Below are 27,305 nucleotides of genomic sequence, written 5' to 3'. Positions count from 1 at the left end.
ATAGTTTATAAATACTTTATTTTATTAACTTACGTGAAATAATAATATTCGGTAGTGTGATGTAAAAACACTTCTAACATCAAATCACAGCTGAATATATTGATTCGAGTACAATAATCTATCCGTTTACATTTTTTCATAATTTTTGTTTATAACCAAGAGAATAGCATTATTGTAGTTTTGTTTAAATATCATGATCGTTTTATATATAAGATAAAAAAATTCATAAGAAAAACTTAGCAATACATGTAGAAGCACGTAAATCTACTCATTGTCCTATTTATTGACAATACAGTGGGCAAATAAAAGAAGTAAACATGTTTCAAAATTCAAATTTTCACTCTACAAAATATTACTAACATTGCTGCAGTCAATATAATAATAGTAAAAAGAAGTAATGCATATTTAATTATATTTACATTAAGAAATTATAATATAAATACAATTTTTTCTAACTTTTTATGTAGGATTATTACCCAATCATATTTGTACTTTTACTTTTTAAATTTAATACGAGTTCAATTCAAATAAATTAAATTATTTTTTAAATTAATGTGGGTGTTTGGTCAGCTTGCGTGTATTTTAACTAATTTCATAAATCTTAAAATTAATAACAATGTAAATTTATAATAATCCTAAAATTTATAAGATTCGAACAAAATAAATTTAATTATTATTTAATACTGACCCACCTCTATTTTTGTCTAGTACATTAAGATGAAAAAAAAAGACTCTGAAGGCATATGACACATAAATGAATATCAATTTATCTTATAAAATAATTAAAATAATTTTAAAACTTGATGTTATTTTTTTAAAAATCGTTGTAATGTCACTGCAGTATAAATCTTCGTTTTCTCATGCAAATCTTGTGCGTCACCTTCATCATAATTGTAATCATAATAATAATTTTCTACTTCTACGAAAAAAAATTATTGAAAAATTTCATAATTTTTTTAAAAAACTATCAGCTCAAAAGAACACAATGGCAATATCGTAAAAACCTAATACATTAACCCCGTTTATCATCACAAACCTCAAGAAACTTACCATACCAATAAAAACAACGGTAACTTTGTTTTAACTTTTACCTCCTTCTTCCCCACTCAGCTCACTCACTAAAAAACCACTTCACTTCTTTAGCTCCCGTTCTTGCTAAGCAGCTTACACTTGCAGCATCTCTCTCTCCCCCCCCCCCTCTCTCTACCCCTCTAAAACTTTCTACATTCTCTCTTAGGGTTTCCCTGTAATCTTCTCATCCTTCACACTGCAAACATACATGATTATTTTTTTTTCATAATAATGTACTTATATATATTATTTTTTTACAGATATGTAAGACTCATAAGCCATTGCTCACTTCTCTTAAGTCTTCTGGTAAATCTCTTTCCTTTTTTATATTTATCTACTTCGTTTCTTTTTTTAGATTTTTATTATTTATTTATTTTGTTGTTTTGGATTTAGAAGGAAAGAGATTGATGTCGTCGACGTCGAGAGGAGGAGGAATGGGGATGGATCAGGCGGCTGGGGGGACGGGAGCGACACCACCGCAGACGCAACGGAGGATAACGAGGACACAGACAGCGGGGAATCTTGGAGAGTCGATATTTGATAGTGAAGTAGTGCCGTCTTCACTTTTTGAGATCGCGCCGATTCTTCGTGTTGCTAATGAAGTTGAATCTAGCAATCCTAGAGTTGCTTATCTTTGTAAGTTTTTTTTTTTTAAATAAAGTTTTGTTTTTTCTTGTTTTTGTTTTTTTTGGAATTTAAGGCATGTGTTTTTAGTTTTTTTATGCAATGTAGGCTTGATTTATAGCGTTTCTAAGCATAAAGATTATTTTTTTATCTTTGCTTTTCGAAATAAAAATAAAGTTTTGTTTTTTTTTTGTGATTTTTTTGCTTTGTTTTTTGGAATTTAAAGTTTCTGTTTTTAGTATTTATATAATGTAGGCTTGATTTATAGTGTTTTCAAGTATAAAGACTTGCTGTTTTTGTTTTTTGAAATTTTTTCTTATCTTTGATTTCAGTAAGTAAAAGATATGGTCTTTGTTATATGCATATCTGATTGTAATGTTCCGTTATTGTAGGTCGATTTTATGCCTTTGAGAAAGCGCATAGGTTGGATCCTACTTCAAGTGGAAGAGGTGTTCGTCAATTTAAAACTGCACTTCTTCAACGTCTCGAAAGGGTAAGAGTCATCATTTGTTCTTTGCTAGAAGAAAGTTTTAAGACGTGGCATTTGTGTCCTGGTATTTCTAGATTTACAATGTCGAGCAGTTAGCTGTCGAGGGTAATCATTTATAATGATGAACCGTGGTCTGCATGGAGTTAAGAAATGAACGACTCTGACAATGGCTTATTGTTGTTTCAAAGTTTAAGCCTATATGTTAGGTAAGTGTGATCAATTACAGTGGAGATAATATCTGAGGACCTCTTGGAGTGGGCAGAGAGAGGCGGAGAGACTCTGGAATGGGCACCTCAAGTGATACATTGAATGCTTAAATTGATCTTCTGGGAATCAGTGTTCAATCATGACAGTTATAAATCAGGAGTGGCATCATTTCCATTAGAGTTACACCAGAACATTCTTCAGTTCCTTAGGGAGAGGAGAGTGTTTTCTGTAGTTTTCTCTGACATATTCTAGGGTAAACATGCTTAATTTATGAGTTTGGTGTGTGTTGAAGGCACTGATTGCTGATGTAAAAAAGTTAGAAAGAGTGGCATGCAAGTACCAGAAGAATAACCAATGTTGATTTGTAATATTGTATAAAAAACAACATCGTTTTTCCTTTAGGAAACTTTGTGGCAGTTTTAGTGTTCAATTCTTTCTTCTATGTAATTCAGTTATGCATTTGGTTTTTTATTGTTCATGCTATTGTTGTTGGTCTTGGCTTTTATGCAAAAAAGCTCTGTTCACATTTTTCAGGAGAATGATCCAACCTTGATGGGAAGGGTTAAAAAAAGTGATGCACGAGAAATGCAGAGTTTTTATCAGCATTACTACAAAAAATACATCCAAGCATTGCAAAATGCTGCTGATAAAGCTGACCGGTAAGTTCTTTTAAATGAGAGAGTGAAATAAATTCTTTGAAGCTATATCTTATAACAAGTTTCTTTAGATCAAATGCTTTTAAAGTTGCTGCTCTTGTTACTGTATTTAACTGACTGTATTCTGTTTAAATGCAGCGCCCAGCTTACCAAGGCATACCAGACTGCTAATGTGCTCTTTGAGGTTTTAAAGGCTGTTAATACGACACAATCTATTGAAGTTGATCGTGAGGTGAAACCATGTGACATCTATAATCACCTCTCTAGTTGCTTTATTGTGTGAACGTGCATTCTGACAGTATCTGTTAATGCAAGTTCTATCTGCTAAATTAAGTTAAGAACTTTAATTGTTTGAGGTCTGTTATTAGCACATAAATGATCTGTATCATTGCATCAAATATTTTACAGATTTTAGAAGCTCAAGATAAAGTTGCAGAAAAAACTCAGATCTATCTGCCTTACAATATCCTGCCACTTGATCCAGATAGTGCAAATCAAGCGATTATGAGATATCCTGAGGTATGTTCCCTATATGCACTTTCTCTTTTTACCTACAACCTAGCTGTTTCTCTTTTACCACTTGCTATGTTTATATTTTGTTGGCACACAGATCCAAGCTGCTGTTGTTGCTCTGCGTAACACAAGAGGTCTTCCATGGCCCAAGGATTACAAGAAGAAAAACGACGAAGATGTTTTGGATTGGCTTCAGGCAATGTTTGGGTTTCAGGTAAAATAAATTGAGAAGGATTATTTTCTTTTCTGCATCTGGCCCGTGCAATTTTTTAGTGTTACGAAACTGTTTTAGCTGAATATAATTCAAACAAATACCATTTATTAACTCTGCAGAAGGATAATGTGGCAAATCAAAGAGAGCACTTAATCTTATTACTTGCTAATGTGCACATTCGGCAATTTCCCAAGCCTGACCAACAACCAAAGGTTTGTTTTCTTACTCGATTTTTGCAAAATCAGTTTTTTTTACTCTATAAATAGTGACTGGTAAAGGTTACATCACCCTTTCTTAGCCAGAAAAGTATAGTGGGCTTTGGGCCCATGTCTTTCTCTATAATTTCTACCGTAAACCAATTATAGGTGCAGAAGATATCCTTTTCTTCTTTGTTCCTCTTTTCTTTCTATGTGCTTTCAGTCGCGTTTGTGTAACAAAATCTGAATAACCCTGTGCATTTTTCTTTCGTAGTTGGATGAGCGTGCATTGACTGAAGTGATGAAGAAACTTTTTAAGAACTACAAAAAATGGTGCAAGTACTTGGATAGAAAAAGTAGCCTTTGGTAAGAGCACCCAGTTCCTTGTGAATGATATGATAATTTTTCAATAGCTGACTGAACTACGGTTTAGGATTTTGATAAGATGGTGTTTGCATTTCATCTTCCAGCTGGTTAAATCTTTTAAGGAATGTGCTTAATTGAACTGCTTCAGAAAATTACAAAAAGATTGAGCTGCTACCAATTTATATATATTCTAACCACAAAATTGACGTCAATATGATTTTATTGACACGGAAATAAGCAGTGCAGATACATCATGCATTGAACTTTTTTGGTTCCTTTGTTGTGGGATGTGAAAAAAACAGGGAGGAGGGGGGAGAGGACAGTTATGGAAGAAAGGGATTGTAGATTTCCATTCTATGCTTATATTAATGGATTTAATCTGAATTTGCAGGTTACCAACCATACAGCAGGAGGTGCAACAGCGTAAATTATTATACATGGGTCTGTATCTTTTGATATGGGGGGAAGCTGCAAACCTGAGATTCATGCCAGAATGCATTTGCTATATTTATCATCATGTATGTTTTAAGATAGTTTCATTTTTATCTCATTGCTTTTGTTTGACTTTCCTTTTCATTGGTGGGAAACTGGAAATATGGTTTTAGGTTTTTGTCTTCCATCATCTTTAACTCCATCAGATAATGCATCTGGTTCTGAGAAATTCTGGATAAGTTGAGTGACCCTAGTAGAAATAGTGCAGAGGAGAGAATGAGTCTATTTATGGTATCAACCTGGATACCCAAATAGAATAGATGGATCTTGTCTCGTGATAACTCATCCAATGCTCTGCCTGCCTTGTATCTTTGGGGCAAGGACACTATAGCTCCAAACTGGCTTTTGCTCATTTGTGGACACACCAATGAGTGCATGACAATCTTTTGAACTATTTGTGCCATCACCCTTATTTCAGAGCTTTTATGCCTTTGCAATTTCACTGTTGATCCGCGAATATGTATTTTCATCAACTTGGGGCTTGTTCATTGACTGTTAAGTGTAATTGATGCTAAATTATTTTTCTATTTGTAGATGGCATTTGAGTTATATGGTATGCTAGCTGGAAATGTCAGTCCTATGACAGGAGAAAATGTAAAGCCTGCCTATGGAGGTGAAGAAGAGGCTTTCTTGAGTAAAGTTGTTACTCCTATCTACAACATGATCGCAAAGGTGCTGAATGCAATAATTGTCCTTTTTTCTTATGTAGTCTAATTAATTTGAGTGTTGTATTTTCTTTTTGGTTAAATTCATCTGTCATCATCATTGCACCACTTGACAGGAAGCTGAAAGGAGTAAAAAAGGGAAGTCAAAGCATTCTCAATGGAGGAACTACGACGATTTAAACGAGTACTTCTGGTATTGGTCCTGGTTTCCTACTGTTCCTTTGAGATGTCTATGTATGTCTTTTTTTAAAATTTCTCCTGATCTACCTATGCATGATTTCTAAAAAAAATAAACTTGCCCATGCATCATTTGTAGGTCAGTTGATTGTTTCCGCTTAGGCTGGCCCATGCGTGCAGATGCTGATTTCTTTTGCCTGACTTCTGATCATCACCATTTAGAAAAAAATGGGGTAAGCAATAACCACTAAAAAAAATTCTCTTGGTTTTCTTTCCCCTTTCCAAGTGTCAATAGCCTAATAATTATATATGACATTGTTTCATATCAATTCACACATGGCTTGTACAGACTGAGATTACTGGACTGGTGTTATGACCGAATGCTCCTATCTAATTTAGGGGGTCTTAGTTATCATATGCTTCCTACACTGGAAGCAAATGGAATGGCAGTTGCATTCCTCTTGCCTGGTTTCTTTATTTGGGTTATTATACTGCAAAAGGGACATTATGTTAATTTGTGTTAAACTGTTATGATATTCAGGATAATAAACCAGCCTATAGAGATCGATGGGTAGGAAAAGTTAATTTCGTGGAGATACGATCATTCTTGCATATCTTTAGAAGCTTTGATCGAATGTGGAGTTTTTTTATCCTGTGCTTACAGGTACATTTTCTATTATTTCATGCATCTGATTTGCTTTAAATTTATTTAATAACTTTGGCTATGGTGATATGGTGCTGATGCTGTCTGATTTTGAAGGCTATGATTACGGTTGCTTGGCATGGTTCGGGGCAACCAAGTGTTATCTTTAGCGGTGATGTATTTAAGAAAGTATTGAGTGTCTTCATTACTGCTGCAATATTAAAGCTTGGGCAAGGTAATAAAGAGTGCAGCTTACTTCTATCCGTTGTCCTTTCTGTTACTAGTATCTTCTATTTGTTCTTCCATAAGTACAGTGCTGTACCAGTTTAAAATGTTATACAAATGTCAATAAAGTTCAATTAGGCAATGGATAGGCTAGCCTATATGCTTATGTACAAAACAAATTGTAATGGCTTTAATTACTTTTAATTTTTATTGGTTCTTAACTCTATCTAATTACCTTTGTCTGTGTTTTCTTGCTGTGTACACGAGTTCAAATTATTTACTGTTATTTAGTATGTTCTGAACATTCCCAACTTCATGTTTTGTTTATGGAATGAATAATGCAATGTGCATCATGCTTTCCATTTAATGAAATTTCTAAGGAAGTTGTTCATTTTTTCAAGCTATACGTATTTATCATGCCATGTTTGCTGGATTTGTATGAAGAGGAAGTTGTTATGTGACAAATCTCTGCTAACTGATGCAGCTATCCTTGATGTCATTCTTAATTGGAAGGCACGACAAATAATGTCATTCCATGTCAAGTTGAGATTTATTCTGAAGGTTGTTTCAGCTGCTGCATGGGTGGTAGTTTTACCAGTAACTTATGCTTACACTTGGGATGATAAACCTCCAGGATTTGCTCAAACCATCAAAGGTTGGTTTGGCAATGGTTTCAGCTCGCCTTCCTTGTTTATATTGGCTGTAGTAATCTACTTGGCACCAAATATGCTGGCGGCAGTATTGTTTCTTTTTCCCTTCATACGTCGATTCCTTGAGAGGTCCAACTATAGGATCGTGATGCTTATGATGTGGTGGTCACAGGTATAAAGAAACAGTTTTTGCCACTTTCTTCATCCTTCTGTTACTTCCAATGGTTATGCATGGCAATTGCTGTCCATATTTTATCTATTATTCATATAAATTTTAATCTTACTTAACAAGATTCATGCCTGCATTCGACACATTACAGCCTCGGCTCTATGTTGGGAGGGGAATGCATGAGAGTACAATTTCTCTCTTCAAGTAAGGATCATTGTTTGAAAAATAAATCACAGTACAACATTAAATTTGCAATTTTTTGACTTTTGCCTTTATTGAATATTCAGGTATACAATGTTTTGGGTTCTTCTTATTATAACAAAGTTGACATTTAGTTACTATATAGAGGTGTGTCTTTCTTTCATTTTCTTAGATCTCCCATTGCTTATTGAATCTTGACCTGCCATGCTAGATGGAAATTCAATCCTTTTTTACTGCTAACTGTAACTTGTTTTGGTTGCAGATAAGGCCTCTAGTTGTTCCAACAAAAGCCATAATGAGTGTTCATATAACTACTTTCCAATGGCATGAATTCTTTCCACGAGGTAATAGACTTGAAGACATTAGTAGCATCAGGTTGTGGTGCACTTATATTTATTTTTTGAAGAAAATTCATGGCCTACCTGTTTACTTGCAGCAAAGAACAATATTGGTGTTGTGATTGCACTCTGGGCTCCAATTATTCTTGTATGAGTTGTTTCTGTTAATGTATAAATTCTCTTCTGATTCTATTTCAACTGAAAGCGATCTAATATACCAAATTTTGTAGGTATATTTTATGGATTCCCAGATTTGGTATGCCATATTTTCCACCTTCTTTGGAGGTATTTATGGTGCATTTCGACGGCTTGGAGAGGTTAGCAATATCTTTTTCTTTATTCTCTTGATAATACACTGCAATGAAAATCATCCAGCTATGTTTACATGCTTATTTTCCCAATCATTTATAATTAAGAACCTGTTAGCAATATCTTTTTCTTTATTCTCTTGATAATACACTACAATGAAAATCATCTAGCTTTGTTTACATGCTTATTTTCCCAATCAATTATAAGTAAGTACCTTTTAGGAAATCTTAGTGCTGAATATATTCCTGGATGTCAATCATGTTGGTTATCTTCCTTATTTATTCATGCAGGGTAGTACCCTTTTGCTTAGAGAATATAATGATCTGGTTTTCTTTTATGCTTTGTAACTTGAAGAACTAGTGTGGTTGCCTTTTTTTATGCTTTCCACTTTGGATATCTTTCAAACCAATTGACATCTTGGTATTTGAGTTTTTGTTGTTTGGTCTGTAACTTATTTTGTTTATTCCAGATTCGAACATTGGGAATGCTTAGATCTCGTTTCGAATCATTGCCTGGTGCTTTCAATGCCTGTTTAATTCCAGGGGATAAGAGTGAGCCAAAGAAGAAAGGCTTTAAGGCAACCCTGTCTCGCAAATTTGCTGAGGTTAGACTTGACTGTTGGTATTTCTTGGGTAAAAAATTGGTGACCTTGGTAAATTTTGTAATGCAATCATTACAGAAAGTATTCCTTATCTGGAGTTACCAATCTGGGGTTCTTAATGTAGATCCCATCTAACAAAGAAAAGGAGGCAGCAAGATTTGCTCAGTTGTGGAATAAAATCATCAGTAGTTTCAGAGAAGAAGACCTTATAAGCAATAAGTAAGGATGCTACTATGAAGAATAGTGTCTTTTCTAGTTTCTTTAGAGCTTTTTCATTCTTGCTATTACATTTTACTTGAACTGTATGTCTCATTTTTAGGGAGATGGACTTGTTGCTTGTTCCATATTGGGCTGACCGTGATTTGGACCTTATACAGTGGCCTCCATTTCTGCTGGCTAGCAAGGTTTCTTTCAGCACACTTTATTGTAAATTGGTGAAATCTTCATGTGATGATATTAACTCTGTGTCTCCTTTTAGATCCCAATAGCATTAGACATGGCTAAGGACAGTAACGGTAAGGATAAGGAGCTGAAAAAGAGAATCGAGACTGACAATTACATGTCTTGTGCTGTTCGTGAATGCTATGCTTCTTTCAAGAACATCATCATGTTTTTGGTTCAAGGAAAGCGTGAGAAAGAGTGAGTTCTATTACATTGCAGATGGTTTAGAAAATTTTAGATGAAAATCCAAAAGCATATTTGCTTTCAACTCTCTATGCCACTATTTACTTTCACTAGGATTTGACCTTGAGTAACTTTGACCATTTTGTTGATGTGTTCATGATAATTTTTCAGGGTGATCAATTACATATTCTCTGAAGTTAACAAACACATAGACGATGGTGATCTGATAAGTGAATACAAAATGAGTGCTCTTCCTTTCCTCTATGATCACTTTGTGAAGCTTATCAAATACTTGGTAATATTCCACATCCTTTCTAGAGCAAAGTGCTGATACAACTATGATAATGAGAAGCCCTAACCTATGTATTTGGAATTTGCAGCTGGCTAATAAACCGGAGGACAGGGATCAAGTTGTGATTCTCTTTCAGGACATGCTGGAGGTTGTGACAAGAGACATAATGATGGAGGATCATATATCCAGGTGCGACATATTTGTAATCGGTCTTTTCAAGCATATTTGCATCTGACATCACGTTGATGTCTTTTTACATGTTGGCATCCAAGTTTATAATTTATTGTTTTTTCCTTTAAAGTCTGGTGGATTCTATTCATGGTGGATCTGGACATGAGGGAATGACTCTCCATGAACAACAATATCAGTTATTTGCATCTTCTGGAGCTATCAAGTTTCCAATTGAACCAGTCACAGAAGCATGGAAAGAGAAGGTTTGTTTTGTGAATAGAAATTTATTAACCACTATGAAATTGGATAAGCATGCTAATTTAAATAGCTCTTCTTCACCTGTCTTTGCAGATCAAGAGGCTTTTTCTTTTGCTTACCACGAAAGAATCCGCGATGGATGTACCATCCAACTTAGAAGCTAGGAGGCGAATATCTTTCTTCTCAAACTCACTGTTTATGGACATGCCTACTGCACCTAAAGTTCGCAATATGCTTTCTTTCTCGTAAGGCTTGTTCAATGCCATCATGATTGTGGCTTTATCTTTTACTGTCTTTCAACTGATAGTCTCCATGACACAAAACTAAAATAAATATTGCTTCCCACTCCAATCTCTATTGATTAAATGCAATCGTCAATGAATCCGTATTTCCTCAAGTCTATCTATATAATTTGCATGGTTATAAGACCTGGCCTAATCCAAGACCTGGGTCACGGGTTGGTTGGGTCAATCTGGCTCAATCCAAAACGGCATTGTTTCAAGATCTAAAAACAATTTAAAGCGAGTTGTTTTGGAATTTTTTAAAGCCAAACATGGTTTTTTTGGCTGAGTAAACTCCGAACGTGGTTTGACATGAAACCCGGGTTGGGTTTTATAACTATAATAATTTGGCTAGAGTGTAACTAGGATAGTGTTATACATAAAATAAAAGGTGAAAAGGATAGGGTACTTGTCTAAATTGAAGGTTAGACAAAGATGCCAAAACTTTTGTTGGATGATTTGCGCGCCTCGTACATTTTTTCCATATGATATAGCAGATGTTTCTTTTAGTGATGTTCTATTGTTTTGTTTAAACTTTTGCACCGGAAACAATGATAATAAAATAATAGACATACTTTGTTGTTAACTAATATGCAGAACTAAACCTTTTCCTAATGTGGTAATTTATCTTGCAGTGTTTTAACTCCTTACTATACAGAGGATGTGCTTTTCTCCTTGCTTGATTTGGAAGTGCCAAATGAAGATGGTGTTTCCATCCTCTTTTACTTGCAAAAGATCTTTCCAGGTTTCTTTTTTTCTTTTCCATTTGGTGCCGTAACAAATTCCAGATGTGCTTCTCTTTGTTTTGACCATAAATCTTCCATTGATACCTGATAGACTTATAATAATGGACAGATGAGTGGAACAACTTTCTTGAACGAGTGGACTGCAGCAGTGAAGAAGAACTCAAAGGAAGAGACAACTTGGATGAAGAACTTCGTTTATGGGCATCATATAGGGGCCAAACTTTGACTAGAACAGGTACTCACTCAGTTCCTCTTTCTCTTTTCCTGTTTTATTCATTAATTTCTCGTTTGACTATAACATTACCACTGGCAGTGAGAGGTATGATGTACTATCGGCATGCTTTGGAGCTTCAGGCATTCCTTGATATGGCTGGAGATGAAGGTGAAGTCACTCTCTTTAAACTTTTGGATTTATCGATTATTTAGTGTATTGTATGTTTAATAAGTTATAATTTTAACATGCACATTATTTTTCCTTCTTGTCCTGTTATTACACTTCTCAGATTTGATGGAGGGCTATAAGGCTATTGAATTGAGTACTGATGATCAGTCAAAGGGGGGAAGGTCACTGTTGGCACAGTGTCAGGCAGTTGCTGATATGAAATTTACGTATGTAGTATCATGCCAGCAATATGGGATTCACAAGCGGTCCGGTGATCTTCGTGCACAGGATATTCTGAGGCTCATGACAACGTAAGTATTAGGTTTGTTTAGCCTTCTTGTCGAGCTTCTGATTTCAATTTTTTAAAATTGCTCATGTGTTTCCAATTCGTAGATATCCATCTCTCCGTGTGGCATACATCGATGAGGTTGAAGAAACTAATCCAGACAGATCCAAGGTCATCCAAAAAGTTTACTATTCATCTCTAGTGAAGGCAGCCTTACCTAAGTCCATTGATTCCTCTGAGCCAGTGCAAAACTTGGACCAGGTAAAGCCAACTATTTCGGAAGTCAGGCATTTCTTAAGAAATTAGGTATTGGTTCTGATTACATTGTAGCAGTTATCAATAAAAAGTATCATAACTCTTCTTCTAAAGAATGATGGCATAAATTTTAGATGAATCTGCTATCTTGAAGAATTGAGTAACCCAGGCAAACTTTAATCAAGAAAGTGGATTTCCCTTGTTTCATGATACTTTTTCTGGAAAGCAGATATCACGAGTGCACCTTGGTTTCTTAGTGAGCAAAAGAGTTTTTTTTTTTTTAAAAAAAGGGAAAAAGTAAACTTGGGCAATTTCTTTATCGATTTCTGATATTACAATACTTCCATTGGATTGTCTTGCTGTCCAATTGCAGGTCATTTATCGAATAAAACTTCCAGGACCAGCCATCTTGGGTGAAGGAAAACCAGAAAACCAAAACCATGCTATTATCTTCACACGTGGAGAAGGCTTGCAAACAATAGATATGAACCAGGTATGAAAAAAGTGAAATCTAAATAAACATTATCAACTTCAGCTGTTGTGCATTGTTTGATGTTTTCAATTCTATAGGATAACTACATGGAAGAAGCCTTGAAAATGAGGAATTTGCTGCAAGAATTTCTTAAAAAGCCTGATGGTGTGAGGAATCCTTCGATACTTGGGCTTAGAGAGCATATATTTACTGGAAGGTGTGTTATTCTTTGTGCATGCTACTTTCTCCAGATGTATTTTACTGTGATTATGATCACTGAATTTTCTTTCATTGCTTGGTGCAGTGTTTCATCTCTAGCATGGTTTATGTCAAATCAGGAAACCAGTTTTGTGACTATCGGTCAGAGGCTATTGGCCAACCCTCTTAAGTAAGTTATAAATGCTTGAAGTAACCGTACTCCAAAACTTTCAGTTTCCTGTTCTTGATGGGGGGGAGAGAGAGAGTTGCAAAAACTGCAGAGGATCAAGTAAAAGCTGAAATTTGTCACTAATTAATTTGGTTTCAATTCCGATGGCATATTTGTCAAAAGGATGCTACAAACTTGGATGAAGGAAAGTTTTTGCGGTCATCAACTGCACGCTTGTGATTTAGACATTGGCAAATATTATGATGGAAACTGACAATTTTTTAATTTTGAAGTAGATTCTATACTAGATCACATTTAATGCTAGAAATAGGATGATGGAAACTGACAATTTTTTATTATTATTTTTGAAGTAGATTCGATTCTAAATCACATTTAATGCTAGAAACAGGAATTATGATCAGTTTTATCATCATGGTGAATGATATAATGATATATTTATCGAATAGGATTGATGAAGCATCATGCAAGCAAAAATCCTTGGAGTGGTGCGAACTCCAAGGTTAAAACCATATGGAAAATCTTAAGTGATTTTATAATAAATGTGTCGAGAATAAAAATGATCATGAAAGGTTGGATAATTGGATTTGTTGGGCACTGATGCTGTTGAACATGGTAAGAATTTTATGATAATTTGTCTAGAGCAAAAATAAACATGTGATGGCTTATTTCATTACCTGTTCAACAAGGATATCAATCTTCTTTTTTCATATGCTAAGTTTCCTCCATGTCTCTGTTTTCTTCTCATATAGGGTGCGGTTCCACTATGGTCATCCGGATGTATTTGATAGGCTTTTTCACTTGACTAGAGGGGGTGTCAGTAAAGCTTCTAAGGTTATCAATCTGAGTGAAGATATATTTGCCGGTCTGTATTTGCTTTGAACTCTGTAGCCAACCAAAATGGTTTTCTATGTGATCTTTGCTTTAACTGATCATATATATTTCTAATTGCATCCACAGGCTTCAATTCTACACTACGTGAAGGGAATGTTACCCATCATGAATACATACAAGTTGGGAAGGGGAGAGATGTGGGCCTCAATCAGATTTCTATGTTTGAGGCCAAAATAGCTAATGGAAATGGAGAGCAGACTTTGAGTCGTGATATATACCGGCTTGGACACCGCTTTGACTTTTTCCGAATGCTGTCTTGCTACTTCACCACAGTTGGTTTTTACTTCAGCACTCTGGTATATTAAAAATTTATGTTCATTTGTTCAAAGATGTTATTGTTTTAGTTTTATGGGAAATTCTGAAGGTACTGAACATCTCTTCTCACAGATAACCGTGCTCACGGTGTATGTATTTCTTTATGGCCGCCTCTATCTTGTTCTCAGTGGACTTGAAGAAGGTTTGAGCACACAGAAAGCAATTCGAGACAACAAACCTCTTCAAGTGGCTCTTGCATCTCAATCTTTTGTTCAAATTGGATTTTTGATGGCATTGCCTATGTTGATGGAAATTGGCTTGGAAAGGGGTTTCCGCACTGCACTAAGTGAATTTATACTGATGCAATTACAACTAGCACCTGTATTTTTCACATTTTCTCTTGGCACAAAGACCCACTACTATGGAAGGACATTGCTCCATGGAGGTGCGAAATATAGGCCCACTGGTAGAGGGTTTGTAGTGTTCCATGCCAAGTTTGCTGAGAATTACAGGCTCTATTCCCGCAGTCATTTTGTGAAGGGTATTGAGATGATGATTTTGCTCGTTGTGTATCAAATATTTGGTCAGCCATACAGAAGTGCAGTCGCCTATCTCTTAATAACTATATCTATGTGGTTTATGGTTGGTACCTGGCTGTTTGCTCCTTTCCTCTTCAATCCTTCTGGATTTGAGTGGCAGAAGATTGTTGATGATTGGACTGATTGGAACAAGTGGATAAGTAACCGTGGAGGAATAGGTGTTCCATCGGAGAAGAGTTGGGAATCATGGTGGGAAGAAGAACAGGAGCATCTTCGTCACTCTGGAAAGCGTGGTATTCTAGCAGAGATATTGTTATCTCTACGATTCTTCATCTATCAATATGGACTAGTATATCATTTAACAATCACAAAGAAAACCAAAAGTTTTTTGGTATGTCCTCAGCTGCACTTATATTTTACCTTCACCTCCTGCTTTTTTTTTAAAGAAAAAAAATTAAAACCTGGCATTTCTAAACCAATGTCATATCCTTTGTGCTTGGTCATAGGTCTATGGTGTATCATGGCTGGTCATCTTTCTAATATTGTTCGTGATGAAGGTAAGCTGCTTATTTCTTCAATCTTTCTAGGTTTTTACACATCTTTAGCAATTGTCATTTGTTAATCTTTCTACATTAGCAATATAGTTTTAAGCTATCAATGCTTTTCTTATTTTCCTTCTATTTCTCATGTTTCACTAGTACCTTTAGCTGCACAAGATCATGTTCACAAATGCTATAGATAATAGATCTGATTGTTTTTCAACGAGTCTCATTTTTTTGAGAAAGATATAAAAATCTCTGGACTATTTGTGAATAGTAGTTGGAGGATAAAATTACTGTCCATAACAACTTTGTGTTTCTTTCTGGATCAGATTAGCGTTTTCCTTGAAATGTATTTCACGCTTAGTTTTTTGAGATGTGTTATATGTATGAATCTACTTACTTCTCTCTTTCTTACTCAGACGATATCTGTTGGGCGGCGAAAGTTCAGTGCTAACTTCCAGCTTGCGTTCCGTCTAATTAAGGGAATGATATTCCTAACATTTATCTCCATTCTTGTCACTTTGATTGCACTGCCTCATATGACGGTGCAGGACATCTTTGTATGCATTCTTGCTTTCATGCCAACTGGCTGGGGGATGCTTTTGGTGAGTGAATTTCTATCTGCCCTTTCTATATTTTCTGCCAATGTTCCTGACATCTGGTTCATTTGAGTCTCAAATGTGGTGTAGATGAGCTGAGCGCTCTATTTGGCCCTTTTCGTTTAGGTTATTTGAATCATGCCTGACAAATACAATACTTAGCAGAGTTTAGGCTTATTAATTTCAAGTTTGCTTCTCCATAAACATTCAACTAGAGTATAAAATATCTTCATTTTTTTTAATGATTATTGTATGGTCTGGTAGACCTCCATGGTCATTGAAGCAGATCATACTCTTGTTCTTGGGCCCTGGCTTTTGTTTTGAAAGTTTGATAAGTTGGATCTTAGCCTTAGCCATGATTGCTACAAATCTCTATTATTGCGGTGGTTCAATTGAGCTCAAGCTCAGAGAATTAGAGCCCGAACTTGGTGTCAAATTGGCTTGGCTTCATTTGCATCACTATTGAACTATATCATAAGCTTCTAACCAAGGAGGCTGCATTGATTAGCCTCTTTCTGTTCTTTTTAGTTGTTCAATTACTAAATCTAACTATGAAAAGTAAAAATTACATTGTTGCCTTCTAGATTTCGAGATTCAAGATCTCTCTTCGTTTTTAAACTACTTGCATGTCTTTGTGTATCATTATTTCGTTTTCAGAATAGCCTTTTCAGTTTCCATGCATCATCACCTATGTTAACTTTCCTTCCATATTTACCAGATTGCACAAGCATGCAAGCCTATCGTTCAACGAGCAGGGTTTTGGGGATCAGTTCAGACACTTGCTCGTGGTTACGAAATCATTATGGGCTTGCTCCTGTTCACTCCAGTTGCATTCCTTGCCTGGTTTCCATTTGTGTCTGAATTCCAGACTCGTATGCTGTTCAACCAAGCATTTAGTAGAGGTCTGCAAATTTCTCGAATTCTTGGCGGCCCAAGGAAGGATCGCTCTTCAAGGAACAAGGAGTGATCTTAGTACCACGCTAGCAGCAGTATCACACTGGCCTGTGAAAATTCTGTTAATATGTTTGCTAACCATTGTACTTGTGGATGAGTAAGGAATTGCATTTATGCTATGTATTTTATAAATTATCAATGTTATGCTATGTATTGTAGGGTCTAATGCTTGAAACAAGCAAGACTGAGTTTGGCAGGGGTTTTTGGTTCTGATTATGTTAAAAAGTAATTTTATTAAAAAAAAAATTATTTTAATGTATTTCTGGAAAAAAAAAATTAAAAACTGTTATTATATTTTTAAAAGCAAGATTGAAACTGTCAAGGTTGTGTTTGAATTGAGGTTAAAAATTTGAAGAAATGGAGCATGATTTGTTAAAAAGGGTTAAGATGGGGGGTGAAGTTCTAAAGCTGTTTGATAGAAGTTAAAACAAAAAACAAATTATTAGTGATAGTGGATTATTAAAATTTTAAATTAAATTTGATTACAACATTAATTATATATTATATATTTGCTTTTCAAATTAAAAATAGTAATATTATGTTAAATTAAAAAAAGACAGGGAAAGAGAAAAATCAAGAATTTTCTTCCTGAAAGTTACTTTATCCCTACGTCTTCAACATTTTCTAGGTTAGATATGGACCTCCTTTGAATTTTCCCCTTGCTGGAAAATCATCTAAAAAATAAGTAAAATGCGCAAAAAATTACCTCGTTTGCTCTCCAACCAAGCATGATCAAGTGTTAAGAAGGTAAAAAACAGGTGAAAAATAAAACGTTAAATTTAAACAATAAATGTGTAAAAAATAATTTGTAATGATAGGTTATTTCAATAATTTTTCAATCAATATTAAATAATATAATAAATGATGTACATTCGGGGGAAAAAAAGAAAATTATTATTGAATTTGAAAAAAATAACATGCATGGATCCTAAAATTTTTCTCAGACTCCCAAGGTCAAGGAGAATTAACTTAACATTTAACTTCCTTTAACCAGAAACCAACAAACCCTAAAGAATTGGATATTCATAATAAAAAAAATAAACAAAAATTACCATTCCCTTATTATGATTAATTTCAAAAAGAGTTGCTCAAATTACCCTACCATACTAAAAATAACCTGGAAAACTTAATGTAGTTTCGCTATTTAATATAAACAGTGAAGTTTTTGGATTCAACTATTTTTTTTTTTGATATTTTTTATCAATCATTTAAGTTATTTTTTGAATGGTCAAGTCAATTACATAATATTAAGATAACTTTTATATGATTTAATTTTAAATCTACTTTAATAATGAGTTGGGTTAATAGGTTTTTTTCCTATTAATTTTATTTTTTTTTCTTAATTTTATTTTTAATTTTTTTTATTGATTAATCAAGTTGTTTTTCAACTAGTTAAGTTAACTAAGTAATGTTGGGCAACTTCCACACAAAATTGGCTCAAGTTAAGGGCCACGGCAAGAGTCCAAGACCCCTCTCAGCTAAAATTACGTATAATAAATAATATGTATCTATTAATTATATTTTAAGGAATGAAGATTGCCTCCACGTAATAAAAGGCTCAAAGTATGAAATAAATAGTCTAAAATCTCAATTGTCGGATAAACATTAAAATAATAAAAAAATATTTCTTAAATATTTTAAAATATTATATTTATAGTTATGTTTAGGAATCTTATTTATCTTGAACTAGCTCGGCTTTTATACAATTGAATTTTAAACTCGATGATTTCAAAGTTCGCGGTTATACTATAAATGATACTATGATATTGATTGCCATTCATTTATTACTACACATAAAGCCATGTTTGTTTTTGCATTTCAAAAGCATTTTGAAAAAAAAAAAACTTTATTTATATTTTTTGTTTGCTTCAAGTTTATTTTTTATTTTTTTGTATTTTGAGATCAATTTGATGCGTTAATGTCAAAATGATTTGAAAATACTCGAGCGCTATTGTTTTATTTTATTTTTTTATTAACCATAAATGTCAAGACCAGCTTGTGCGCGCCTTTACTAGTCTCCAAGGCCTTAAAGTTAATAACAATATAAGCCTCTAGTGGTCATGAGATTCGTGAATTCAAACAAATGACCTTTGAAAAACAAACTCAGGATCTGATCAATTAAGCTATATCCCTCATGATTATTTTAGCACTATTGTTGATTTTATAGAAGTGCTCTAATTACTGGGCATGGAGATGTATAAAAACATTTTCATGGTGTTCAAATGTGAAATTTGATTAAAGAAAATAATTTATAGATAAAAATAATTCCCAGCATTACTTTAAAAGATAATTTTTCATCCAAATCATATTTCTAAAACCTCATACAAAAATTGATTAAAAATAAAATTTGGATTACAAATTGAAAGTGTCAATATGAATTGACCCTTAATTTTTTTTAGAATTAAAATAATATTGTTTTGATAAAAAATTTAAAAATTTTGATGTATTAATGGCTAAGTTTTGACTAAGTTGGGCATAGTGACTAAGCTAGTGAATTGTCCTTGGTTTTTAATCAACTTAGCCAATTTTTTTCTCTTCAATTCGTTCAATTTAAATTTCAGACCAATCAAGTCTTTGATATATCTACTAAACCAGTCCATGGTTTATAACTATGCTCCAAATTACCCAAATGGTACATCCATAGGCCATTTCCCATTATTTGATCTCCATATTTCAATTAATTAATTTCTTTTTGATCATTCATGAATCAATTTCCTTAGTTTTACTATCAATTTATTAACTAAAGGTCTTTTTATAATACAAAAAAAGGATCAAGTGATCAGGTGACCAGGTTCCACCTCCACGTGCTCAAGGCCCCATAGGCCTTTCTACACTACTTTTCTTTTCCGCGTTAATTATTCAAAGGCATCGAACCCCGTGTCACGGCCTATAACCGGTAAATGTCTTCTTCCCATCCCATGTTAATAAAAGAGTAAATTATAAATTAGTCCCTCTATTTTTAAAAAAGAATTAAATAATTTTTCCAGTTTCAAAAACTATAACCGGTAAATGTCTCTTATTAGTGCTAAAAAAATACTTAATCTACTATTAATTTATTCTAAAAAAAATACCTTCTTCCTTTACTTTCTTATTATCAATTTCTTTTCTTTTTATAAGAAAAAAAGTTAAAATTAAAAAGAATGAAAAAATTACGCTATAAATAAATTTAATAATATAAATACTCGAAAGTTATTTATGTAAATTATATCAAAGATCATAATTGGTTGGAGATCACAAGATATTCAGTGTAAAATATTTAACCAAGATATAAGTATTTTTTTTATTATTTAGTGTTTTCTTTTAGCATTTATTATATTTTTATGTTTTAGAGCTATATTGATTTGTTATAACTAATTATTTATTGTTCTCATCTGTCAAACAAGGAAATATTTATTTGGAAAGATACAGCCAAAGAATTTCATGAATTTCATTGCACCCCTTAAAAAAACAAAATAAATTTAAATGGAAAAAAATAACAAATCACAAGTCTATTTAAAAAATGCATGGACAAGTCAATTACATTTATAAACTAGAGGGGTTAATTTATAATCCCCTCCTTTACAAATTATCAAATCCGCATTCAACCGGCTATGGCCAATAATTATCATCGTATAGCTACATAACCCCTTTATAGAATTTTTATTGCTCCCCTTATTTCTTTTTTCTTTCCTTATAAACAATCTCTTAGAGCAGCAAAAGTAAAACACTTTTTTTTAAAAAAAATCTTGTCTTTTTATTTTTTTCATTTGAAATCTTTTGCTTCGAGATGAGGAAGAAAAATAAGAAGAGATCGATTCATGAATATTTTTTTTATTATCTACTATTTATTATATTTTTATGTTTTATAGTTACATTAATTTATTATAACTAATTATTTATTGTTTTCATTTGTCAAACAAAAATAAGAAGAGATAGATTCATGAATATTTTTTTTTATTATCTAGTATTTATTATATTTTTATGTTTTATAGTTACATTAATTTATTATAACTAATTATTTATTGTTTTCATTTGTCAAACAAAAAAAATATTTTCTCGAGAAAACACAATTAAAGAATTTCATTACACCCCTTATAAAAAACAAAATAAATTTAAATAAAAAAATAAAAAATAAAAATAAATTACAAGTATATTTAAAAATCATGGACAAATCAATTACATTTCTAAACTAGAGGGGCTAATTTATAATTCCCTCCTATATAAATTATCAAATTCGTATAATTACATAACTACCCCTTTATAGATTCCCTATCTCTCCCCTCATTTCTTCTCTCTCCTCGGAAACGATCTCTCAGCTCTCTTTTTAAATGGCAGCAAAGCAAAAACACCCTTCATTTTAAAACCCCCGTCTTTTTGTTTTTTCATTTGAAATCTTTTGCTTCGAGACGAAGAAAAAGAAGAAGAGATCGATTCAACTCGCCTTGTCAACTCGGTCTCTCTCCTTCTCTCTACCATTTTCGTGTCGCGATTCAGGTAACGGTTTTTGGTTTTTATTTTGTTTTTGATGTTTTCTCCTGTCTCGTTACCGAGAAAATTAGCGACTATAATTTGAGATCTATTAGGTTTTTGTTTTTGTGTTGTTGACCACAGAAAAATAATTCGAAAAAGTTTTGTAATTTTTTCTGTTTTGAATTCCCCAACCACAATTTTTTTGATTTGTTTATTTTTGGAAACCTTTATCTCTCTCTTTGATCTGCAACTTCTTTTTAGCAATTTGTGTCTATTCTTTTACATATTAGTATATAAATACACACAAATGGAACTAACTTTTGAGTATTTTTTTCTTGTAATTTTAGCTAATTGTCATGTAATTTCTTATTTAGAAAGTATGATTTGGCTAGCTTAATTGTTTCTGTTTGGTGTTATCATGCTATTTAATTGTATTGCCCCCTTTTTAAGTTAATTTTTCTGATAAATGTTGGTTTTAGGGTTTATGTTGCTCTCAAGTGTTCGTCAAAATTAAGGGCGTAGTCTCTTGTTTAGTGAAAATCTGAGGTTCTATGAAAAGGACCAAGTCAAGGCAGTATAAATTTGCGTGCACAAATTTTGTTGCAATTGGTTGTTGGATAAATTTAATCTGATTGGTGATTGCTTGCAGTAGCCTTGTTGGTCTTCGGATTGGATACCTGTTAGTAATTATTATTAGTATAGTCTCTTGAATAATTAGTTTGCGTTTTTGTTTTAATCATTTGTCAGCTTTTACTTCAGCTGTGAGCTGCACTTCTTCGGTCTTAGACTGTTTATTGCCAGCTGGGCTGCTATACTCCAGTAATGCTCTATTGGTTGTAAAGGATAGACAATTTTAACTGCAAGTATTATTTATATTTTTATTTGTATCTGATGCATTTCCATGACATCATCCATTGTATCAATCAATGAATCTATATGTACTTGTTATTTAACATTCCAAAGTACAAGGTTCTTGTTTTTTGTTTTTCATTTTTTCAACTGTTTGGATAGAGTGCACTGATGATTTGTGTTCTGCAGAAAATGTCTCGAGCAGAGGACTTATGGGAGCGGTTAGTAAGGGCTGTGTTAAGGAGGGAAAGAACTGGGACTGATGCACTTGGTCGGCCTTTTGGTGGTATTGCTGGATATGTTCCGTCTTCGCTTACTAATAATAGGGATATAGATGAAATTTTGAGAGCAGCAGATGAAATTCAAGATGTAAATCCAGCTGTGTCTAGAATTCGTATGTATTTTATTTTCTTTTGGTTATGTCACTCTTATTTTGCATGTTTACACCATCTAACCTAGGGTATTTATGCAAATCTCTTAGTGAGAGTGTTAATCATTTTAGCTTAAGTTGATCAGACTTGCTTACATTCTCGCACAACTCAATGCAAAAAAAAAAAAAAAAGAAAGAAAAAAGAAAGAAAGAAAAGATTTTGGATGAAGAAACTTTTGAACATGAACAATCTAGTCTATCATGATGTAAAATCTGAACTTTAAGTTCAAGAAAAAAATTACAAAGTTCATAAACTAATAAGCTGATGCTTCAAATCAATTAATTATCAATGTCCCATGCATATGGAATATTTTGCATTTCCTATTCAAGACATAATAATCTAGGCAATTTAGCAAACCACAAGTAATTAAAATAATAAGCTTTGAGGTAAGTCGTCAAGCAAATATCAAACCCTTATAAACATGACAAAGAGGAGTTTCTATGTTTTGCTTGAATGACTTATATTCTGCTGTTGATTCTGTTTTCTATGAATGATATGCCCCATATAATCAGCAGAAGTTTTGCGCTCTTGAAGCTACTGTATTTTTTTTAAATATTATTTTACCTGCAGTATGTGAACATGCTTATTCACTTGCACAAAATCTGGATCCGAATAGTGAAGGAAGAGGTGTTCTACAATTCAAGACTGGTTTGATGTCTGTTATCAAGGTATAGCTCTTGTATATGAAGACTTTTGGTCATGTTTACATGTAGAAGATCTTTCAGTTTTGTAGAAAAAAAATTCAGGAAAATACAGTATTACCAGAAGATAGATTTCCAGATAAATGATGAAAGCTATTTTGTAGACGTGCTGAGAAGTTTTTAAATTTGTCTTCTCTTTTCATCATCTATAATAATGATAATTGTACATTCAGTTATTATTTTGATTGGTAGTTTATAATGTTATAGTTATGTTATTCTTTAGATACCTTAACAATTATAATATGTTTGATGCTATTCAATAGCTATTATAGATGTGATGTGTTTTTATATATATATGTCTGCTAATATCATGTGCCTTCTTTGTCCTTTTGAGAAACTTTCAGCAAAAGCTGGCAAAAAGGGAGGGTGGAACCATAGATAGAAGCCAGGATATTGCTCAGCTGCAAGAGTTTTACAAATCCTACAGAGAGAACAACAATGTAGACAAGCTACGAGAAGAAGAAATGCAGTTGAGGGAATCTGGTGCTTTTACTGGAATCCTTGGCGAGTATGTTCCTAAAATAAGAAAGAATTCATTAAAAAATTGAGTCGAACTTTGCCTTTAAACGGCAGAATGCCTTTAATGTCATCCACAATAGTTTGGCTTTCCTTTTATTTTTCTTTTCTTCTCTTTGTCTCCACCTCTCTCCCTCTGTTTATTTTCTCTGCTTCTTTGCCAATTTTTAACATCATTAATTTCATGGAATAGGTACCATAGTTATGGTTTGTATTTAAACACTGCTTCTGATTCATAAATGTTTTTTTTTTTTGTCATTTCTTTAGGTTTAAGCAGCATTGATGATATAGTTTTAGTTTCTGTGAATATAAACCTAGATGAGAAGGGGCAGATTTTTATAGTTCTCCAATATGTAATAGTAAGCCCTTGTACTTGGGAGCTTATATGAAGAATTTAACTAGTGATGCTTGATACAGCTGACCCCTATTAGTTTGGAATTGAGGCTTTGTCGTTCATGCTTGGTATTCATTAGAATTGCTGAATGAGGTAGGAATGCATTTTTAGTTATATTCTCCACTCAATTCTGGAGGTATCCACTTCATATGCTGTATCTCAGAATGCTCGCCTTTGAGTTTGGAAAAACTCTGATCCCTCCCTCCTCTCCAAGAAACAAAAAAAAGTGCCCCATCAAAATGGCTGCCACCATAAATAAGCCCTGTCGCCGAAATTACCTCAGGTGGTAACTGTAGCTCTGCTAATTAATTTGCTGGCTTAATTAATTCATTAGCTCCATTTTCTTGTGTTTCTGAGGTTTCTGGCAGTCCCATAAATTTAGTTTTTGCTACATGCATGTGCACTTTGTTGCCTAGTTTGGAACTATTTATGATTTCTCTTGTTTCAACATGGCATGCTTGGTTTTGATTTGTCAATCCAGGTTGGAGCGGAAGACAGTGAAGAGAAAAAGAGTTTTTGCAACTCTGAAAGTTTTAGGATCTGTACTTGGGCAACTAACAGATGAACTTCCCGAAGAGGTTCGATATATAGTCTTTTCAAACATAATTCTCTTCATGGCTGCCCATACATTAATTTTGCAGTTACTTATCCTGTGGACTATATCAGGATTATTTTGAGAATTTGAACTTCTATGTTTCTTTCAAGCCACAATTTTTTTTTCTTCATTCTTTCTCTTTGAAAAGTTAAAATTGCATGCATATGCAACTTCTTTACTCTCTTCTTCCAGGTTGATTTTATTTATTTCCTGCACCATTTCAACATTTTATGCAATATGTGCTTCGATCTACTTCTCTACTCTCCTGCCTACCACAGTCCCTATGCTATGTTTTTGGTAGAGCTTGGTGCTTCTAAGCCATCTCAGAAATCCAGATAATTCATCCATTGTGGTATTATCTGTGACATGCTCTGCTTTTGTGAAGTTGTATTCATGGTTGCACTAATTGAAGACATGGGAGGAAACTGCAACATGAGAATATAATTTTGCTTTTCATTTTTGCTCCTTTTCTTATTCGTGAAAAGATATTCTTAATGCAACCAACTCTCCACCCCTCCACTTTTTATGGATACCAATGAATGCTATCATTAATATATGCATTTGTAAAGGTCGTTGGTAATACTTATTTGCGTCTACTGTCAATTAATATGCATGTTGTATTTTGTGCAGCTTAAGCGAATGATCGAATCCGATGCCACCATGACTGAGGACCTTATTGCTTATAACATCATTCCACTGGATGGTCAAACTATGACAAATGCTATTGTTACTTTCCCTGAGGTCAACTAGTTTTATTATTATCCTATGTTCATAATTTGTTAATTGCATAATTTTTCACTCAACATCATTCAAGTGCAGGTACGAGCAGCAGCATCAGCTTTGAAGTATTTCCAGGGCCTGCCGCAATTACCAGATGGTTTTCCTATTCCTGCTACAAGAAGTCCTGATATGCTTGATTTTCTGCACTACATTTTTGGGTTTCAGGTTTGTAATCCCGTGATTATGTGCTGTATGAGGCTATTTCACTTGTGCACTTCCATAGTTTTTGTTTGTTTTCTCTTGATTCATGCTTCTAAAAGTAGAAATCCACCAATGAAGTGTCAAGCTTGGAGATTGTATGCTTATTTAGAAGCAGAAATTTTATTTGGATGTCTTTTGGATTTGCAATATCTGCAGTTATTTATTTCTTGATGTTGTATTTGGATGTGATCAAAGCCTTATTATATTTTGATGTTTTTGGGGTTCTTACCTGGCTACTACATTTTAATCGGGTAATAATCTGGTTCGGTTGCAATTATCACTCCTCATTGGTTCACTTAGAATGCAAAGGGAGTTTTAAAACTTGAATTTCGTTCATGAAATAGTAAATTGGGTCTTTGTTCTTTTATTTGGCCCTACCATAATCAATTTTCAGTTGATTCAAAATACACTATAAATGATGTGAACGACCATTCTCCCATCTACTTTATCAACAAGGATATCAAAACACCATGTCATTATCTTCATTAAGTTCATTAACTGAAAAAGGAGCAAGTTAATTGATTCATAAGGGGAGATAGGCTCTAGGAATGTGACTCGTTTAGAGAGGAAAATTAAAAGAAGCAATTGTGGGTTTTTAAATTGGATTCATATTTTTTGGATGCTGAGAATTCTGTGCTTTGCCCAGCCTCCTATATTTATCTTCCATTCAGAATAGGTGAAAATTATATAAGTTAGGGGGGGGTTTCAATTCAAAATCACGCTTCTCTACACTACTTTTGCATACTTCTTCTAGTGTGTTATGGACTTTTTCTAAGAAATCATTTGGAATAATTTGTTTCTTGCTTCTCATTTGTGAACTTTATGGCTGTCAGAAAGACAATGTTTCAAACCAGCGGGAACATGTAGTTCACCTCCTTGCCAATGAACAATCTCGACTTGGTATCCCTGATGCAACCGAACCGGTATGTCTCACATGTTTCTGTTTCATATTTTTGTTAATTTCTGTTTTGGAATTTTAGGATGCTATCCCAAGGTAAATATGAATTTTCCATATCAGATCTTTTTATTAACTCTCTGCTAATTAAATTGCTTCACGTGCAAGTATTTGTAGTTTACATTTATAGTTCAAAGATTTTAAGTTCTGTAAGATCGTTTGGAACTAATGCTGTTTTAGTGTTTACATTTGGCATTGAGTGATTTGATTTTCAGTTTGTTATTTTAATTTAACCTGGACTCTTTGTTCATCTTTTTTGCAAGTACCATCATAGTGGCTTTTATCTTCTTAGCCTGCTCTATAGTCACACAGCCTAGCACATGTTATTTGTTGTTTTTAATTTTTTAACACCTGCCCAACAAGGAAAGGATTAAAACTTTGCTTCAATCAGTTGCCTTATAGGAAGTTACTTGCTATATTTAAAGGATCCTTTGCATGGTGGTGGTGAAAATTTGTCAAATAAGTATACCAAAGATAAAGAAATGCTGAAATTTAAAAAAATATAATTTTGAAATGTAAATTTAGTGTTGTCAAAAGTGAAAGGTGCCCTAAGGCGCCACTGGTACTAAACACCTGAGGTGTCATAGGCCCACTCGAACAAAATGAGGTGGTATACTAAAATAAAATAAAATAATCAAATTTAAAAGCAAAATATCATATTATAGAAAGCCATATCAGTGTTTCACTAACT

The 27,305-nt window shown here is 33.5% G+C and overlaps 2 protein-coding genes across 5 annotated transcripts in view; both read left to right on the top strand.

Moving 5' to 3' along the window:
* Positions 1-1,130: 1,130 nt before the first annotated feature.
* LOC118049744 (callose synthase 3) lies at positions 1,131-16,909 on the top strand. Of its 2 annotated transcripts, none has more exons than XM_035059821.2 (44): positions 1,131-1,246; positions 1,332-1,377; positions 1,468-1,707; positions 2,088-2,188; positions 2,927-3,051; positions 3,187-3,280; positions 3,457-3,567; positions 3,659-3,775; positions 3,895-3,987; positions 4,247-4,338; positions 4,730-4,856; positions 5,365-5,502; positions 5,612-5,688; positions 5,812-5,905; positions 6,214-6,336; positions 6,433-6,550; positions 7,025-7,362; positions 7,511-7,563; positions 7,647-7,707; positions 7,823-7,904; positions 7,997-8,046; positions 8,129-8,215; positions 8,677-8,811; positions 8,933-9,027; positions 9,128-9,212; positions 9,287-9,447; positions 9,604-9,727; positions 9,813-9,913; positions 10,026-10,158; positions 10,247-10,398; positions 11,070-11,179; positions 11,290-11,415; positions 11,494-11,562; positions 11,684-11,873; positions 11,956-12,109; positions 12,477-12,596; positions 12,674-12,792; positions 12,880-12,963; positions 13,713-13,825; positions 13,921-14,150; positions 14,242-15,039; positions 15,155-15,205; positions 15,610-15,795; positions 16,508-16,909. In XM_035059821.2, the coding sequence occupies exons 3-44, from the start codon at positions 1,479-1,481 to the stop codon at positions 16,754-16,756; spliced, it is 5,895 nt and encodes a 1,964-aa protein (XP_034915712.1). In that variant the 5' UTR covers positions 1,131-1,246; positions 1,332-1,377; positions 1,468-1,478; the 3' UTR covers positions 16,757-16,909. The 2 variants fall into 2 exon arrangements, with proteins under 2 accessions (XP_034915712.1, XP_034915713.1); XM_035059822.2 differs by having other exon boundaries at positions 1,465-1,707.
* Positions 16,910-21,011: 4,102 nt separating this feature from the next.
* The window catches only part of LOC118049742 (callose synthase 9), a 37,192-nt gene continuing 30,898 nt past the window's right edge, over positions 21,012-27,305 (top strand). Inside the window, exons 1-9 of one of the 3 annotated variants that reach the window (XM_035059818.2) lie at positions 21,013-21,216; positions 21,940-22,011; positions 22,231-22,435; positions 23,043-23,140; positions 23,518-23,681; positions 24,565-24,661; positions 25,309-25,419; positions 25,498-25,623; positions 26,493-26,582. In XM_035059818.2, the coding sequence (XP_034915709.1) occupies positions 22,234-22,435; positions 23,043-23,140; positions 23,518-23,681; positions 24,565-24,661; positions 25,309-25,419; positions 25,498-25,623; positions 26,493-26,582 (888 nt within the window). In that variant the 5' untranslated portion in view covers positions 21,013-21,216; positions 21,940-22,011; positions 22,231-22,233. Of the gene's footprint in view, positions 21,217-21,939; positions 22,012-22,230; positions 22,436-23,042; positions 23,141-23,517; positions 23,682-24,564; positions 24,662-25,308; positions 25,420-25,497; positions 25,624-26,492; positions 26,583-27,305 lie in introns of all 3 variants that reach the window. The other 2 variants (XM_073411819.1, XM_035059820.2) reach the window with 2 other exon arrangements.

The sequence above is a fragment of the Populus alba genome, chromosome 1 (assembly GCF_005239225.2).
Source record: "Populus alba chromosome 1, ASM523922v2, whole genome shotgun sequence".
NCBI classification, from domain to species: Eukaryota; Viridiplantae; Streptophyta; class Magnoliopsida; order Malpighiales; family Salicaceae; genus Populus; species Populus alba.
Note: the sequence above shows the minus strand (reverse complement) of the source record. Positions and strands in the feature narration are given on the sequence as shown.

Excerpts from the sequence above, each read along its gene's own strand:
- LOC118049744 (XM_035059821.2), top strand. The coding sequence starts at position 1,479 with ATGTCGTCGACGTCGAGAGGAGGAGGAATGGGGATGGATCAGGCGGCT. Across the intron at positions 3,052-3,186 it reads GCTGCTGATAAAGCTGACCG|CGCCCAGCTTACCAAGGCAT; the intron begins GTAAGTTCTTTT and ends GTTTAAATGCAG. Across the intron at positions 7,905-7,996 it reads GCATGAATTCTTTCCACGAG|CAAAGAACAATATTGGTGTT; the intron begins GTAATAGACTTG and ends GTTTACTTGCAG.